Source organism: Heliangelus exortis, chromosome 14 (genome assembly GCF_036169615.1).
Source record: "Heliangelus exortis chromosome 14, bHelExo1.hap1, whole genome shotgun sequence".
NCBI lineage: Eukaryota > Metazoa > Chordata > Aves > Apodiformes > Trochilidae > Heliangelus > Heliangelus exortis.
In genome coordinates, this window is record NC_092435.1 from 5,469,049 (window position 1) to 5,485,892 (window position 16,844).

The following is a 16,844-nucleotide window of genomic DNA, read 5'->3' on the forward strand; positions in this document are numbered from 1 at the left end:
CAACAGGAGACGAGGAAATCCAGCGCCAAAAAATCCAAGGTGCAGTTTTCCCAAGACCTTTGAAACACCCCTGAAATTGGGACACTCTGCACAGTGGAAAGAAAAGAGAAACGGCTGTTGGAAATCCTCCCTCCAGCAAGCAGCAGAGCCCTGGGTTTAGTCCCCCTGAAAAAAAGGGGGACTGAGCATCAGGAGACATCAACCACAGCCCAGCCTTGTCCTGGGCACAGCAGGCAGGTCATCTGCTGGGACATGCCACCACTGCAGATGATGCCAGGGTCACTGCCTGCTTACCCAGAGACATTTTACTGGGAGCAGTGGTGCTGGGAGCCCAGCAGCAGCAGTGAGGGTCTGAACCAGCCCCTACACCTCCCACATCTCAGCTTTATCTCCCACTAATAAACCAGCCACCTCAGATTCAAGACCACAGCTTAGTTTGTAAATAAGACTTTTACCTGAAAAAAAAAAAAAAGTGCTTTTAAGCCTTTGCCTGCTACTCCCACCAAGTTTTACATTTTTAACAGCCTGGGCAGAAGCCACCCAGCTCACACAAGCAGTGCACTGTGCTCAGCCAGCACAACACGACCTATGTCCGAAAACCCATCCCACTGCTGGAACAGACTCCCAATGTATTCCCCAGGTCTGGAACCAGCAGCCTGCCAGTATTTGTGGAAAAGGTGAGGCTGAGTAGTTTAACTTACCTTGGAAAAGGCAAGAAGGCTGGGGGGGGAGAGAGGGGAGAAACAATTAAGATAAGGGTATCACAAAATTAAAAACTCTTCCTTCTCCCCCCTGCAGGACTCTATTTACACCACTTCTCCTTGGCACAGCTGTGAACACTGGCCTTATCAGCCAGGAGGTTCACACGGGCACTCCTCCACCTCATGTTAGCACAAATAAATCTCAACATCTTTTCAACAATTTGCAAGCCAACTTCTGTACCACAAAGTTTGTTTGAGCAAAATCCTCCCAGGAGGGAAAAAAGCCTCTCAGATGAAAACAGTGCTGCAGGGGACAACTGCCCACAGGGTGGGCAGGAGGGCACAGGAGGCTGTAACAACCTTTTAAGACCATCCTTTTGGGTTTCCCTTCCCTCCTTTCAAATATGTTTCACTGTTTGGGCATGCAACTCCTCTGCCATGAGCCGGTGGTGGCAGCTGCAGCAGGAATGGCTGTGATGCTCTGCACAGAACATGGCATCTCTCCTTCCCCACACCCGAGATGGCTTTGCCCATCCCACACTGGATGGCTCTTGCTGCCCATGCAAGCTGAGCCACCAAGGCTCTGTCTCTTTTTGCTTTTTTAGAAACTCTTCCTTAGCCTGGAAAGGGACCCAAAGCTTGGACATGTCCTACAGCCAGCAACAGACCCTCCCAGGAAGGCCTCCTCCCCTCTAGCCAACACAGGGTCAAGATTTTCTTAGATATTTTGGAAAAAGCAAAGACCTCAGCCCCAAGGATCAGAGACTGTCCACCTGCAGACCTAAATTTTGATTCCCTGTCATGCATGGCAGCTGGGCTTGTGCAAACAGCTTCAGTGGGATGGAAAAACAACACGTCTGGCTGAAAGCACCTTATCATACCAGAGGACAATTGCATCAAGGCTTTTGCTGGCAGGCATTGAAGGGCTTTACTTTGTCTTTTTAAGCAGGTCCCTGAGCAACCTGGGGGGAGGAGTGAGTGCAAACAGGACCTTTGCCATCTACCTCCCAGGTGGCACCATCCAAAATCCGCTGCCAGGAAGGTAAACAGCCCCCAGCAGGCTGTCAGCCCCAGGAAGGGATGCTTGATTAGAAGGATGGGATCCATTTACCAGTTGTGTTCATCCTTTCCAAGTCAAGAGAGGGGCTCTTCACCCTCCCCACTGCTGCTGCTGTGCTGTCCCAGCATCCTCCGTCAGCAAACACTCTATAAAAAGTTTGTGGCTAAAAAAAGCTTGGAGGAGAGATGGGCAGTTCCTGCAGCAGGGAAGCATCCAACAACCCACAGGCGACAGGAGACAAGGAGAGCAGGGCTGAGACAAGGCTGCAGAGGGAGGGATGGTGGTGGCGTCCCTGCATGGGCTGGGTGTCTCCAGGGCAGGACTGGGCTGTAACCAGTCACTTCCCAGTATGAGAGGGCACCTGTCCCTGCAGATACACCAGGACAAAACAGGCCCAGAGGCATCTGAAGAAGCACCCATAGTAAAGTGCTGAGGGGTCCATGTTGGTTCAGATTCACATGGTTGGGGCATAACTGAGGGGATAAACCCAGGAACAGGGCAAAGAGCACTGGGAGGGAAAAGAACCAGGAGCCAGCAACTCTCCCATGAGCACCCAGGTACCAGGTTTCAGGTGCATTCAGTGTAGTCAGTCACTGGCATTTCCACACACCCCTAAAGACTTTACTTATTTTAAATTATTTTCCCTTAAAAAACAAAACTAACAAAAAATGGAAAAGAAGGGAGAAGAAGGAAAGAAGGGAGAAGAAGGAAAGAAGGGAGAAGAAGGAAAGAAGGGAGAAGAAGGAAAAAAAGGGAGAAAAAAAAGGGAGAAAAAAAAAGGGAGAAAAAAAAAGGGAGAAAAAAAAAGGGAGAAAAAAAAAGGGAGAAAAAAAAAGGGAGAAAAAAAAAGGGAGAAAAAAAAAGGGAGAAAAAAAAAGGGAGAAAAAAAAAGGGAGAAAAAAAAAGGGAGAAAAAAAAAAGGGAGAAAAAAAAAAGGGAGAAAAAAAAAGGGAGAAAAAAAAAGGGAGAAAAAAAAAGGGAGAAAAAAAAAGGGAGAAAAAAAAAGGGAGAAAAAAAAAGGGAGAAAAAAAAAGGGAGAAAAAAAAAGGGAGAAAAAAAAAGGGAGAAAAAAAAGGGAGAAAAAAAAGGGAGAAAAAAAAAAGGGAGAAAAAAAGAAGGGAGAAAAAAAAAGAAGGGAGAAAAAAAAAGAAGGGAGAAAAAAAAAGAAGGGAGAAAAAAAAGAAGGGAGAAAAAAAAGAAGGGAGAAAAAAAAAGAAGGGAGAAAAAAAAAGAAGGGAGAAAAAAAAAGAAGGGAGAAAAAAAAAGAAGGGAGAAAAAAAAAGAAGGGAGAAAAAAAAAGAAGGGAGAAAAAAAAAGAAGGGAGAAAAAAAAAGAAGGGAGAAAAAAAAAGAAGGGAGAAAAAAAAAGAAGGGAGAAAAAAAAAGAAGGGAGGAAAAAAAAAGAAGGGAGAAAAAAAACGAAGGGAGAAAAAAAAGAAGGGAGAAAAAAAAAGAAGGGAGAAAAAAAAAGAAGGGAGAAAAAAAAAGAAGGGAGGAAAAAAAAGAAGGGAGAAAAAAAAAGAAGGGAGAAAAAAAAAGAAGGGAGAAAAAAAAAGAAGGGAGAAAAAAAAAGAAGGGAGAAAAAAAAAGAAGGGAGAAAAAAAAAGAAGGGAGAAAAAAAAAGAAGGGAGAAAAAAAAAGAAGGGAGAAAAAGGGGAAAAAGTTTGCCATTCTTTATCACCACAGAGAGGCAGGGATGGGAGAAGTGCAGCTTTCCAGCCTGGACACCTTGAGGCAAAGAAGTCTGAGCTTACACTAAAGCCTTGAAGCTTCACCCAAGCCCCCCAGGCTTTGGAACAGCCCCCCTCCTGCTCTCATGCTATTTTCAAACAATGACATTTTTTCCAAAACAAAGTGTTGTGCAATCCTTTCCTTTTCCAATAAAAAGTGAAATTCTCTTCGTTCTCCGCCGGCTGAAACACAGAACCACAGGAGGCACAAGCACCAGCCCCAAATCCAGCCACCCCACAGATGGCCACATCAGAGCCCCCTCCCCAGGCTCCTGCCCTGGGCTGGCACCAGGCAGGGTTTGCTGCACTAGGAGCTACTTCCAGAAGATTGGGGAAAGGTTAAATTTTAACTTGAAACTCTTTCCCTAAGCAGCTTGACTTGTCTTCTGAACCTTGCTACTGTAATTGAGGGATTTCACTTAATCTATTTAACTTCCAAGTGTGCTGCTTCTGCCACAACTTGTTTCCCCCAGAAGAAATTGCTGAGTGTCTCAGAATATTAAAATATATAAATTACTGAAAAGCCATAGAACCAAAGATGACCTGGTTCTCACAGCAATATAAATATGTCCAGGTCCTAACAAAGTAGCTCTACATCAAAATGTAACTGAAGCCAATAAAGAGATTTGCTCTGAAAGAAAATAATATCAATCAAATCCTATGGAAGCGGATTTCATGGCACAATCCTCCAATGTTAACTGCCCAGTAGTCTCCCAAACTGCCAGACCAAAGGCAACACACAGTAAAATTTACATTCTGTGGTCACTCAGACACACATCTGGTGCAAAGGCCCACACTGTAAAATAAAAACCCATTGAAAACATTCCTGGAAGAGCTTCATACTTTAAAAACAACACCCAGGCACTAACAGGGGCTGAGCAATTTAATCCCAGAAGACACACAGGCAGTCCCATTGTGCATCCCTGGATTCAGCTGCGAGAACACAAGGGGTTAAAACTCTCGGTGGGCTTATGCAGCAGGAGCATGAAGGACCTATTTAAAAAGAAGAATCAGAAATAAGGAATTTTGCCAATTTTTACCCCTGATAAATCCGCATTCCAGTCTGTCAGCTATCTTGTTATCCCCAGAGCTGCTGAAGTGTCTTTGGCTGTAACTATGCATGACTCCAGCTTTGAGTAATGGAAATAAAGTATGTGTGTTGCGACTGCAGCGTTCCTTTCCCAACCCCAGAAAAAAGAAAGGCAGAGCAGGAGATCCCAGAGCAGCTCAGGGATTTTGTAGAGAAGATGGAAAGCTGCTTGCACCCTACATCATCTGCCCACCCCATCAAACCTGCCTGGGAAAGGATGCCTGGAAGTTTTAAAGGAGATGCCAAGTTTTAGCCTAATACAGCAGCTTTTACTGTCTGCAATAACAAACAAATAAATGCTCTTCCAGATTCACAAGTCCAGTTTAGCTTGCAATTCCTATCCAGCAAACATTTGGAAGTAGTATTGTAAAATTAAACAAAGCTATCATTTACAGGAAACCCTGCCTCGAGTACAAATTATAGAGTTGTTAAGTTTATCTGGCAATGCCTTGCCCCTGAGTGCTATATAATTATTCCTAAATCTTTCAGGAAAGAATGCAAATATTTTAAAGCCATAATTCACTGAAAAGGAGGAAGTCTCGTTAAACCTTTTGTGCATATTTTGATACCTAGATATTAACCCCTACACGTGATAACTATTTTTTTTCAGTATCCTATTGAGCTGCCTGGTGAGTGGGTGGCATGGCCCCTGGTTTCAGCAAGGCTGGCAAAGGTTGGCTGGGAGCACCAGGTTCATCTGGCATCCTCATCCCCTCACAGACTGCTTCCAAAGCAGCTTTGGGGCTCGTCTGGAGCAGCCCTGTGCCAGCCAGGCTGACCTGGCAAGGAAGGCTTCAGGATGCTGAAAAGGCTGGCTGTTCTCACAGGGGTTACAGCAAAGAAGTGGTATAAAGGAGCCTTTAATAAAGTGGAGAGCTGAGTTATGTGGAGTTTCACTAGCTAAATGCCTACCACCGGGATCTCCGTGTCCCTTTGGTGGGCTGGATTCAACAGGGCAGAAACAGCCCTGGGCCCCATCTCTTCAAGCTGCCTCCACATACCAAGCCATGGTTCTCCAACCAGTCCCAATTAACCCATGTTAATTAGCAGAAGACACGTGGCCAAGAGCAGTGCGACCCTCCCCAGCTCAAAAAAGGAGCTCTGTTATGCAAAGGAGAAGGTTAATTCATCCTCTGACCAGGCTCCCCCTCCAGCAGTCGAGGCCTTCATCAGCCACTGGCAGCAAATAATTTGGGGTGTATATCTAAGTAAGTGGTCACCCGCACTCAAATGGGAGAGGGTGTGCATGCCCTGGCATAGGCAAGCAGCTTCTGCAAAGCCCACCCCGCTGACAGCACCCACTGTCCCCAGGGGACTCATCCTGCTCTGGAGCCATTCTGCATCTGCCAGCACCCAGGGGCTGCTCCAAAACCATAGCACACCCTCTCCATCAAGCTCAAAAGGGAAAGAAAACAAACAACACCAAACAAACAAAAAAAAAACCAGGAACAAAACAACACTCAACCTTACCCTTTCAAGAGGTAGAGCTCATGCTATTGTGTTCTCCTCCCAATGACATTATTTATTTAATAAGAGCTCAGCAGTGGGCGTTATCCCCCGGCACTACCCGGCATCTCCTCGGCACCGCTGCTCAGATGGCGGGATGCTGCAGCAGGCAGGTACTGGCAGCATGCCATGGCAACACCACATTCACCATAAGCCAGACAAGGGAAGCAAACACATAAGCACGGTACCAAGAAATGACTCAAAATTAATTTAAACACAGCCCCACTAAAATGCTATGATGCCCCAATCTGCTGCCTATGTCTTTCAGAAGCTGTCCCGGTGATACAAGCTCCCTTCCCCTTCTCTGCTCTGCAGGGACAACCTGTGAGCCTTCCCACACGCCTGCAGCCACTGAAGGGAGGCCAAGCCAGGATTTAAAGCTCCCATGCTGCCTCTTCGCCTGGCCCAGAGTGAGCTCAAGATTGTGCTTGGGAAGCAAGAGAGAAGGAGCATGTAAAACCAAACCAACAAGCAATTCGACTACAAGAAAGAAATCTCATTATGAGAGCTAATGAAAGTGAACCACAGTTATTATGTAAACAGCACTAAATCATTAGCGGACCCTAGCAAAGACATTTTTCCCCCCAACAAGAAGAAAAGCACACTGTCCTATGGCATCCTCAGCTCCATCTCCGAACTGAGCCAAAACTCAGCAGGAAACCCATTTGCTTTCTTCCAGACCAAACCAAACTGGTGCCACCTCTCTGACCTCTGATCTGCACACCAGGTTTTTGCCAGCCACCAACTCCAGTGCCTCTGCCCTGGCATTGCTGCTGCTGCCACAGTACCTCGTCCCACTGGGCAACCTGTGCTCCCCCAGAACAGTCACCCTGCTTTAGAAATACAAAGGCTGGCAGGCGAGCAAAAAATATCCACCTCACAAAAGATATCCACCTCACAAAAGATATCCACCTCACACTACTTGGAGCAAAGGTAAAGCCCGCCCAGGTACGCACCCGTACCTGACAAAGGAATTACTTTCCATCAGGCTTATAATTGTGCTGGTTTCTTTGATCACTTACGTGCCCTGTCCTCCCACGGGAACGGGCCAAGGAAAGGCAGGAAGGGTGCAGGAGGTTATTTTTTTCCCCCTTATTACTATCATGCAAAGTCTCTCCCTATCACAAATCTCTTTCTAATAGCACTCACCAGACCTGAGCAAAGCTGCTTGCTCTTTAATCTTCTGGGGCAAAGTTACCTTTAAAACAAACAAATAAGCAAGCTCCCTTGTAAAGAGGACACTGACAGCCAGCTTGCTATAAAGACACTCCAACAAGATCCTCGACTTCGCAGGAGACGCAAAAAAAAAAAAAAACGCCTTTCAGCCCAGTAAAAATCCTGGCTCTGTCTTCATGTTCCAAGAATGCTGAATCAAAACAGGCTCTGCTCTTGAAAAAGAAGAGAGTACAAAGAAGCAAAAAGTTTGTATTAAAACCCATGTAATCTTTTTAAAACACCATTATTGGAACCTGTAGCACCAGCCAAGAGTGATTTATCACCCCCTGTCATCGCAGGCTGCAACACAGAGCTTTTTATACCAAACTGTCAATTCTACCAAGCTAAAATCCAAGCTCATAATTCTTAAAGCCGGCTCTCTGCTGCCAGCAAATACCCTAAACCAGGGAGATTTGGGGGTCTAGGGCACTGCTGCTTCTCCATCAGAGCCACAGCCAGAGGACCAGCCACGTGGGGAGATGACACCGAGCACGGAGCATCCAGCACGGAGCATCCAGTGCAGGCTCTGCAGGCTGCTTCCAAGCAGGGGGATGTTACAAGTCAACAAGAATAAACAATTCACCAAGGTTTGTTTCAGCTTCTTTCCAAAGGAAAGTTAATGGGCCGTAAAGGCTTTAACTACATTTTCTGATGCAAGCACATCCCTTCCAGAGACATACCACAAGGTGCCCTGTTTTCAAGGGGCAAGCAGTCAGAGCTCTCTGAAAACCAGACACCCTGACATTTGGGGTTTTCCTGTGAAGTTGTTACTCCCAACACACCCCAAATCACCAGTAATTTCTAGAATAGCACTACAAACCACAAGAGGTTAAACCGACTGCACATTACTTACACTAACCTAACTGTGACCCCTAGAAAGGAATAGCTATTGGATGTTGTGGTTCTGTAGAAACTCAATTACCAAAGCCAATTTCCTATGAGCATTTTAAAAAAAGAAGAGAAGAAGAAGAAAAAAAAAGTAGCAACAATGCTGACAATGTGTAAAGGCCACGTATTTTCACCTCCTGAAAGCTGCAGCCTAGCCCGTATAAGAACAGTTCCTATTCCCACAAAAATGTTGAAACATATTTTAAACATTTCCTCATTGTTTGCTCCCATCTGAATTTGCTTAAAATCCAGACAATTCTCGACTTCTAAATTGGAAACATTAAGAGAAATACTCCTTTGAAATCCTTGGCTCAGGGCAGCTCCTCTCTGCTGACCATGCACCTTTCCTACACCCAAACCAGCCAAGGGAGGAGTCCCTCACAGGGAACTCACATACCTCCAAATCCATCAGCCACGGATTGCATAAACCACATAAAATCTAAGTAGAAAGACTGGAAATTAACAGAGGAACAAAAAAATTATTTTTAAGAGTGCTTTTTGGGGGGAGGAGAAATCAGGCAATGCTTTACATTGGGAAAGAGACACTACAGTCCCAATGTCACATCAAAACTAACACTGGCCAGCCTCTCACAAAGACTGATCCCACCCAGTAGGTATCCCCATTCACACTTTTTAAGCACAATGTCCATCCCTTCAAGCACTACAATTCACCAGCAGGGTGATGCACCTATGCCCTTCGGGCCCACAACCTCTTCCCTATTCCATCTTGCCCCTCTCCCAGGCCCCACAGGAACAGGAGACATGCCAGAACACATGGAACAAACCGGTAAGGAAGCAAGACAGAGATGTGTGTGACAGGCCAAGTCATCTGCAAACAGAAAATGCCATCATTAGAAAACCAGCACAGCCCCAGAAGTGCAAGGGCAAAGCCTGATGACAGCCCACGTGGTGCCCACCAGCCCCACACATCTTATCGCCTCCAACTCCTCTTCAGCAGCTCCCCTCTTCCCAACCTGGTGCTTTAACCCAAGAGTCTTTTCCAGACCAGAAAGATGTAAACAAGAAGAAAATCCCCCAAAACAAACACAGTGATTCAGCTGTAGCCTCCACAGTGCTGCACACACACTGCACAGGCAGAGAAAAACACAGATGGCTCAAAATCTGTTCTAGAAAGGCAAAGTAGTTTCACAAAACACGAAGAAAAGTCTTTAGCAAACCAGGAAACAGGGAAGACAGGCTACAGAAAAGTCATTCCTTTTTAATTAAAATGCTTGGCAATTAAAAAAAAAAATATATTACAAGAAGCAGCTTTCTTCCCGAGATGCATAAATGCCAGTGAACTGGCACAAACTGCCCCTGCCAGGGCCCCAGAGGGCTTTGCTATGGGGCATCTTGGATCACACAAGGTAATTTAGGCAGCAAGAGGGAAATTTAAGAGTTTTCCCGGGCCCTCCATTACTTAGCAATGAGAGAAGGAAGTTATCTTCATAATCTCAAAAGAAAGAGAAAGCAGAAGGAATGTGAGGAATGCGAGGTTATTGCCCCGGAGACCAGGGCTGGCTCTCGATCTTTCTCTCTCTCAAGAATTTCCCTGCCCAAAAAAAAAAAAGGGGGAAAAAAAAAAAAAAAAGAAGAAAAAAGAAAAGAGAAAGGCAGAACAAAAGCAAGGAATTGGTCTTAGAGGACTGTTCCTCTTCTGGGAGGAGGCAATGGATTTGGAGCGGACAAGATCATCCTGATGCTCTATTTCATGGTTTAAGAAGAAGACTGGAAGGGAGATATGAACAGCTCCGGTTGGAAGGGATAGGAAGCAAGAACCACTTATCTGACACCTCTCAAGAAGTGCTGGCAGCCTTTCTCCATCCACGCAGACTCCAGGGAACTACCAGGATTGGCAACTCATCGCACACAACCAGGATGGTGGGATCTGTACAAGTCACCAGCCAACACCAGACCAGGCTAAGACCATGGACACCACCACCCCGAATAACCTCGGGATCCTTCCAGCCTCCTGCCAGAGGGCCCAGAGCTGCTGGGTGGGTTCTTTCTGCAACTCCAAGACAGATTTTTGTTTGGAACTTCCTCCCATCAGAGCCATCTCACATCTATTGCTCACACACAGCAGCAATGCTTCAGCTTGAACCTCTAGCTCCGCAAGTATCAAGGATACATTCCATGGCAGAGGGCACAAAGGTCTAAGGCAAATCCAGTGCCTTACTGCCATGCCAGCCTTACTCTGCTGCCGTTTTAGCAAGAATAAAAAGTCTGTTGACATTCGAAAGCCACAGAAAATCTCCCTGAAACTACAAAACAGTACTGAAAACATTGTGCAGCTCAGGCCTCCTGCACAATGTACACACTACTATTCAGCCTCCTAAAAAACAGCTACATGTCTAAGGAAACATCTGATAATTAAGGCAATTTTAACAATAGATAATAATTTGACTATGAATTGTATGGAATGTAATGACTGCTTATTCTGGCAGAAAAAACAGAACTTTCTATGAAGTGTCTGCCAAGGAAAGCGATACTCCCACTCGGCCCGGACCACTGCATGCAGTTGCTGCTAACTCCATGCTTCATGCTGCCGGCTGCTAGGACACAGTGAGCTGCTGCAATTGAACAAAACCCTGTGCTGCAAATTTACAGGGAGAAAGCAGAGTCCCCGGCAAGCAGTGGCCAAAACCGTAAGTCAGCCAGGGCCATCGCCACTGCTCACCAACACTTGCCGAGCCACGAAGCCGCCAGCACCAAATGCTGGGGTGCTTGCTGGTGGCCTGAAGGCAACTTGCACACTGCCAGCACCCCCCCCCCCCCCCACTGTTTCCAGCTGCTAAATGACATTAGAAGCAGCTAAAAATACTTCAAGCTATTCTAGCTCGTTTGCTTTTCCATGCCAGAACTTGCACTTGCCGCAGGGGTGTTCTCCGACGGTCACTTCCCCAGCTACGGGTGGTCAGGCAATTTCTACATTAATGTGTGCCAGGCAGGAGAAATCACCCTGCTGCCAAGGACCACTGCCTTCACTGGACAAGAGCCACTGCAAACAGCTACAACCAGTGGCCAGGTAGCTCCACACATTCAGATGGAGAGGAGGACCAGAGATTTTGTGGTATTTCTCATAGCCCAAAGAGCCCAGGAGCTGTCTTGTGCAAACAGACTGCAACAGGCTCAGCAGTGCCAGACAGCAAGAGTAACACAGACCAGAATGAGATTCAGAAACAGTTTCTTGGTTGGAAGAAGCTGTATGGAAGAGAAGCACACGAAAAACTAAAAATGCATCAGCTGAACTTGATACATAAACCAGCAGTGACAACCAAGTGGCCTTCCCGATCAACTAAGGCAGCACAGGAGGGTGATGCACTGGTGATGGCACCTGGCTGGCAACCATAAACACACTGGGACATCAGGGCACATCTGCCAGAGTCACTTTGGTCAAAATACCATGTGACCAAAATCAAGGGAGAAGTGATTTCACCTTGTCACGGTGAAAGAACTGCTCACCACCACCACCCCCGACAGATGAATGCAGCTATTCCATTAATTCAGTTTAAACAGACACTAAGATTACACCGAGCATCTTTATTCAGGCTGAACACAGGGTATTGCTTATGCTCAGCTCCCACCACAGGCAGACTCCAGGCTTGCTCTGTGCTCCCCAACAGGGCATTCTGTGCTCAAGCTTGCCTCCATGCCACCACAAAATCCTCACAAGAAAAAAGGACAGCAGTATCAGTGAGGGAAGGCACATCACTTCTGCAGGAAACTCAAAGGTTAACTTTCCAACAACAGGCAAGATTTTTTTTTTCCCTTTTCAATCCAGGAAAAGAAACATCTATTTCTTCCAATTAACAGGAAAAAGGAAGGAATTTCCATCCGTTTAACACCTGAGGGCAAAAAGGAGCCTCTTGAAAGAGGGATTTTGTTTTGTTTTGTTTTTAAATCACAGCCACCTACTGTGGGTCTCCGGATGCCATCCACACCAGCTCGCTTTGCATTCCGTTCTCCAGCCTCACCAGCCCCAGCCGCAGCCCCAGCCGGGGTGAGCGGCCCCCGGGACGGTCACTCCCAGGGAGTTTTGCTCCACCACAGCCCAGAGACACGTGGGTTCAATAAGGAATTACACTTCCCGGGCAGGATTTGAACAAAGCCAGCAGCTACTGGCTGTAGGATCGAGACTATTGACATGTGCCCTTTCCTCGGAAAACATCTAAAATAAGCTTAAAACCAGACACAGGCTGGTGCTCTCCCCACACCACCGACTACCTAGACGCTATCAAGAGTACAGTTTCACAAAACAACCATCTACATCAGCTTTATGAAAATGCTGACCTCTCCAGCAAAAGCAGCAAGACAGCATCTTGCCACTGCCGTATGCTGTGCAACATAAGCAGCAAAGGGCTATAGGTGGGGTGCAGAAGCTGCTAAAGATGACCTGGATACAAGGCAGCACCAAAAGGACATGACTTATGAAATGCTTCCATGCAGCTTTCTAGCAGTAGTCTGTCTTTATACCTCTAAAACCAAGTTAACATAAAAGGAAACAATTTCTACATGTTCAAACACACTACACAACTCTTACCAAGCACACAATGAGTTGACCAGCTGTGAGCTTTTCAGAAATACCTATGTACTACAGGAAGATATAACCTGCCACTTATACATATTCTAATTACGTTCTAAAGCTGCTCTAAATAAGTATTAGATTCAACTCCTAGGTAATTAGGGACAAGCAATAGCCATTTAATGTGACTGAAATAATAACAATACAGATAAGAAGACTGCTGGAATGGGCCCTTTCTCAAAAGAAAAAAAGTTGCACATGCCTGCTGCTCAGAGAGAAGATAAATGTGGCAAAAAAGTCCACTTGAGATGCTGCTAAACCCCAAATGACTACTGTGCATATCTGATAAGGATGAGTTTCATGCAGCCTAGTGCAGGGGCACATCTGCCCATACTCCCCAGATGCTTCACTTTGACAAATCAAGGCCAACATTTTGTAGGATCAGTAACTCGCCTGGTTTGACAGTAAAGAAGTCACTACACTTACATAAATTCATTTGCCATAGCTTTTAGGACACCTTTCTGGAAAACTGATAGAAAGTTTCTGTCTGTGCACTATGATCTAAAGCAATTCTGTAAGGGAACAGTAGAAAAAAGCACAATCCACAAAACTAAAAATCTAAAGAATTTGATGGGCACTGACCTTGAGTTCATGTAAGTAACAACCATTTTTTCATATATTATCCCAACAGAATCACAGCCTGTTAAAACCTCTCCAACCTGCTCCCCACCTTGGCTCAGTGAACAGAGAGGTGCTACCAAGCAGAAATCACCAGTTTCCACCACCCGATGGAATATTCATCCCAACACATGGCTCTTTCCCATCCACATTTATCTCCTCACTGATTAGCCAGGCTCCAGGGCAACTGCCTCTGCTGTGCCAAATCACTGACCTACCTAAAGGAAAACACATGGCTACCACCTGAAACATCAACTGAAATCAAAGGTTTGGCAAGTGACTCATTTTTCAAGACACAATACGTGAGGCAGACCATTGGTCCTGGTGGCAAACCTCAGCATTATAAGAGGCAGCATTTCCCACTCAGCTCTCAGGACACTGTTCCCTGTCCTGACCCCACAAAACCGACGGCAGGTGAAGCACCACATGCTCTGAAGTTAAAAACCAGCAGCAAGGTGACCAGTTACCCTCCACATACACCAGCTGAGCAGCAGGAGAGATCCAGAGCCTTTAAGCACAAAACATGCCAGAACCACACGAATTTGATGGGGGAATGTGAAACTGCAGCAGGTGTAGCACCCCACTTGAGGTTTATTTTTAAGTGCGGTCACACTTGAGGTACACCACACTTTCAAGTTGTACACAACACACCTCCTTTAAAGACTTCCACCATCCTCTCCGAAACACCCTGCAGAGTGACATTTAAAACACAGCTTTGCAAGACCTGTTGCTTTCCATGCAAGGCCAGACACAGACTCCACACACCCCTGGAACATAGACATAACCCAGCTGATATTTTCAGCGTGTCATTGCAAAAAGCCCTTCTTTTGTCAAATAATCTTACCTTGCTCATCATATTTCTCTGACCCCTCATTTCAAAAGCATAGGGTCAAAGTGACAACAGCTTTAGAGTCTCAAATGGAAGCCCTGTCAGCATGATCTACTCCTGGACATCCTCTAAAGCTCACCAAGTCATCCAAAACAATATATAAAATAAAGACTAGGTCGAATGTTTGCAATGCCATACGCATTAGGAAGTCTGCTCAGAGCCTGATCCTACACTGAAGAGGGCAGGACTCAAATCCAAGCCTATTTATTAGAGACCATTTTAAAAAGCAGGGAGAGTATTTTAACTGCAACCAGTCAGACGTTTCTCATTAAAATATTTCTTGGAGAAGTAAACGGACCCACAATTTTATTCTAACAGATGTAGACTAAACGTGGATCATTAGTCTGACAATATAAAAGTGCAACCAACTGAAATAATTTTAGTTTTGTCAGTGAGAATGACAATGTATGCAGATCTGGAGGGCACACCAATGGTAAAGATTACCCCCAGCTTCTATCTTAGCCGTCTAAAGGTATTTACTTGGGGTCTGTCTGTGTTGTGACAGTGTCCTAGGCTGAAATGAATGCCTCTAACACTCCACATTTTTGAGCCATTCAGTCATGCATTTTTGTTATTGTTGAAAGTAGTGCGAAATTGCAGTGCATGAGCTGGAGTCCTTGGTGGTCTCCGAGGATTCCAGCTAAAAAGGCACTTCCTTTGTTCCGCGGAGAATGCGGTCCAGTAGGTCATTCAGAAAGGGAAATAAAAGCAGTGGCCCTGGGAGGGAGATGAAGGATGAAACAAAAAGAATAAAATGTTTTGGGTGTGAGCACATTAGCTACCATTTCCTACTGCTGCCGGCTGCGAGCACTCTTGTCCCCTGGATGCTCAAGTACCACGGGACGAAGGTGGAGAGAAGGAAAAAAAAAAGAAAAGAAAAAAAGAAAGAATCCATTTCTTCGTCCCTCGGCCAGCAGCACCGGGAGCGGGACGGGGCCGCCCGCCGGGGAGAAAGGAAAGGCAGCCCGAGAGCAGACAGCGCCCGCTCCGCCGCCGCGCAAAGCGCCCGAGCGGCGGGGAGCGGAGTCGGCAACAGGCGCGTCCCGCCCGCCTCACGGCACGGGGGGGGCCGGCGCCGGGCTCCGGGTCCTGCCGTGCACCGCGGCGAGCCCGGGCGGGATCCGCGCCGAGCTCCGGGGGAGGCGAACCGAGCCGAGTCGGGCACCCCGAACCGAGCTCCGGGAACCAGGCCGAACACAGCGCCGCCCCGCTCCGGGCCGGGCCCCGCACGACGGGGAGACAGCCCGAGGACAGCCGGACGGGCACCCCGCGCTCCGCGGGGCCGGGCCGGGCCGAGCGCGCACAAAGAAGGCGGCGACGATCGGGACTCACCGCTGATCTCGTGGCTCGGCGCGTCGCTCTGGCTGAAACCCTTGGCGGCGTAGAGCCTCCGCACTTCGGAGCAACTTTTGGCGCGGGGCTCGGCGGCCAGCAGCAGCGGCAGGCTGAGGGCGGCTAAAGTGCAGAGGAGGGGCTGCAGGCAGCCGCGCCGCCGCGGCATGGTGCGGGCGGGCAGGGGCCACCGGGGCCGGGCGAGAGCGCCCCGAGGCCGGAGCCGGCCTCCGCCGAGCCTGCCCCGCCGCGCAGGAGCCGCGCCCGCTGCCCTGAGCCCCGCTGTCCCGCACCCCGCTCCGCTCCGCCTCGGCTGCGCTGGCCCGGCGTGCGGCGGCGCTCTGCAAACTTGGCCAGGCAGGAAGCACATGGGGTGGTGGTGGTGGAGAGGGAGGAGGAGGAGGAGGAGGGAGGCGGGGAAGGCGGCAGCCAAGCAGGATCGCGCAGGGCTGGGACAAGCCTCTGCAGCCCCCGGGAAAATCAGGAGCTGAGATCCGCCCGCCCAGCGAGGCGGAGCGGAGCCCCAGGCTGCCCGCCCGGCTGCCCTCCCGCCCTCCCCACCGCCGGCGTGGCCCCGAGCGGGTGCCCCCTCCCCCGGGGGGCTGAGGGGAGCCCGTCCGGGACCGGGGCTCCCGGCTTTGCCCGCCGCCAAGTCCCCGCCAGCCTGGGGACTCCAGCTCCTCGCCTTTCATCAGGGCTGTCCCCAGCCTGGAGAGCCGGGTCTGAGCATCCCCGGCCGTGGGGAATTCCCACCTGGCGTCCACTTTCCCGGTCATCCGTAGCTCCAAAGTGGCCCGCAAGGGAAGGAGAAATTCCCTGGTAGGGGTTGATTTGCTGTCCTTCCTTAAGCGGAGCTGTAGATGGTTCAGCTCTGCTCCGGGTTTAGTAGGTTCCCTGAGCTGACAAATTTTGACATTGCTGTGACAGGTTTAAACTATGTGCACGAAAGACTCGTCAAAACCAAGCTATTTTTCACTAATCTGCTGTTTCCAAGAGTTTGGCAGGACAGAGACCTCAGGAACAGACACTAAAATCCTCCAACCTCTCTTCCTCCTTCATTTTCCAGCCCTACACACAGACATATGCATAAATGCAAACAAGCCCAGCTAAGCCCTTGAACCAGGGATTTAAGTCCAACAATTGCTGGTTTCTTCTACTTACTGAAAATCACAATACTGCAAAAAATGACAGGCACTGTCATATTTTCATAGAGCTGTAATGTCACTTCAAG

At 47.9% G+C, this 16,844-nt stretch overlaps 1 protein-coding gene across 1 annotated transcript in view; it reads right to left on the reverse strand.

Moving 5' to 3' along the window:
- GPC4 (glypican 4) overlaps positions 1-15,998 on the reverse strand; it is a 70,169-nt gene extending 54,171 nt beyond the window's left edge. The window contains exon 1 of the mRNA XM_071758070.1: positions 15,614-15,998. Coding sequence (XP_071614171.1) covers positions 15,614-15,983 — 370 coding nt within the window. The 5' untranslated portion in view covers positions 15,984-15,998. The remainder of the gene's footprint in view (positions 1-15,613) is intronic.
- Between the last annotated feature and the right edge of the window lie 846 nt (positions 15,999-16,844).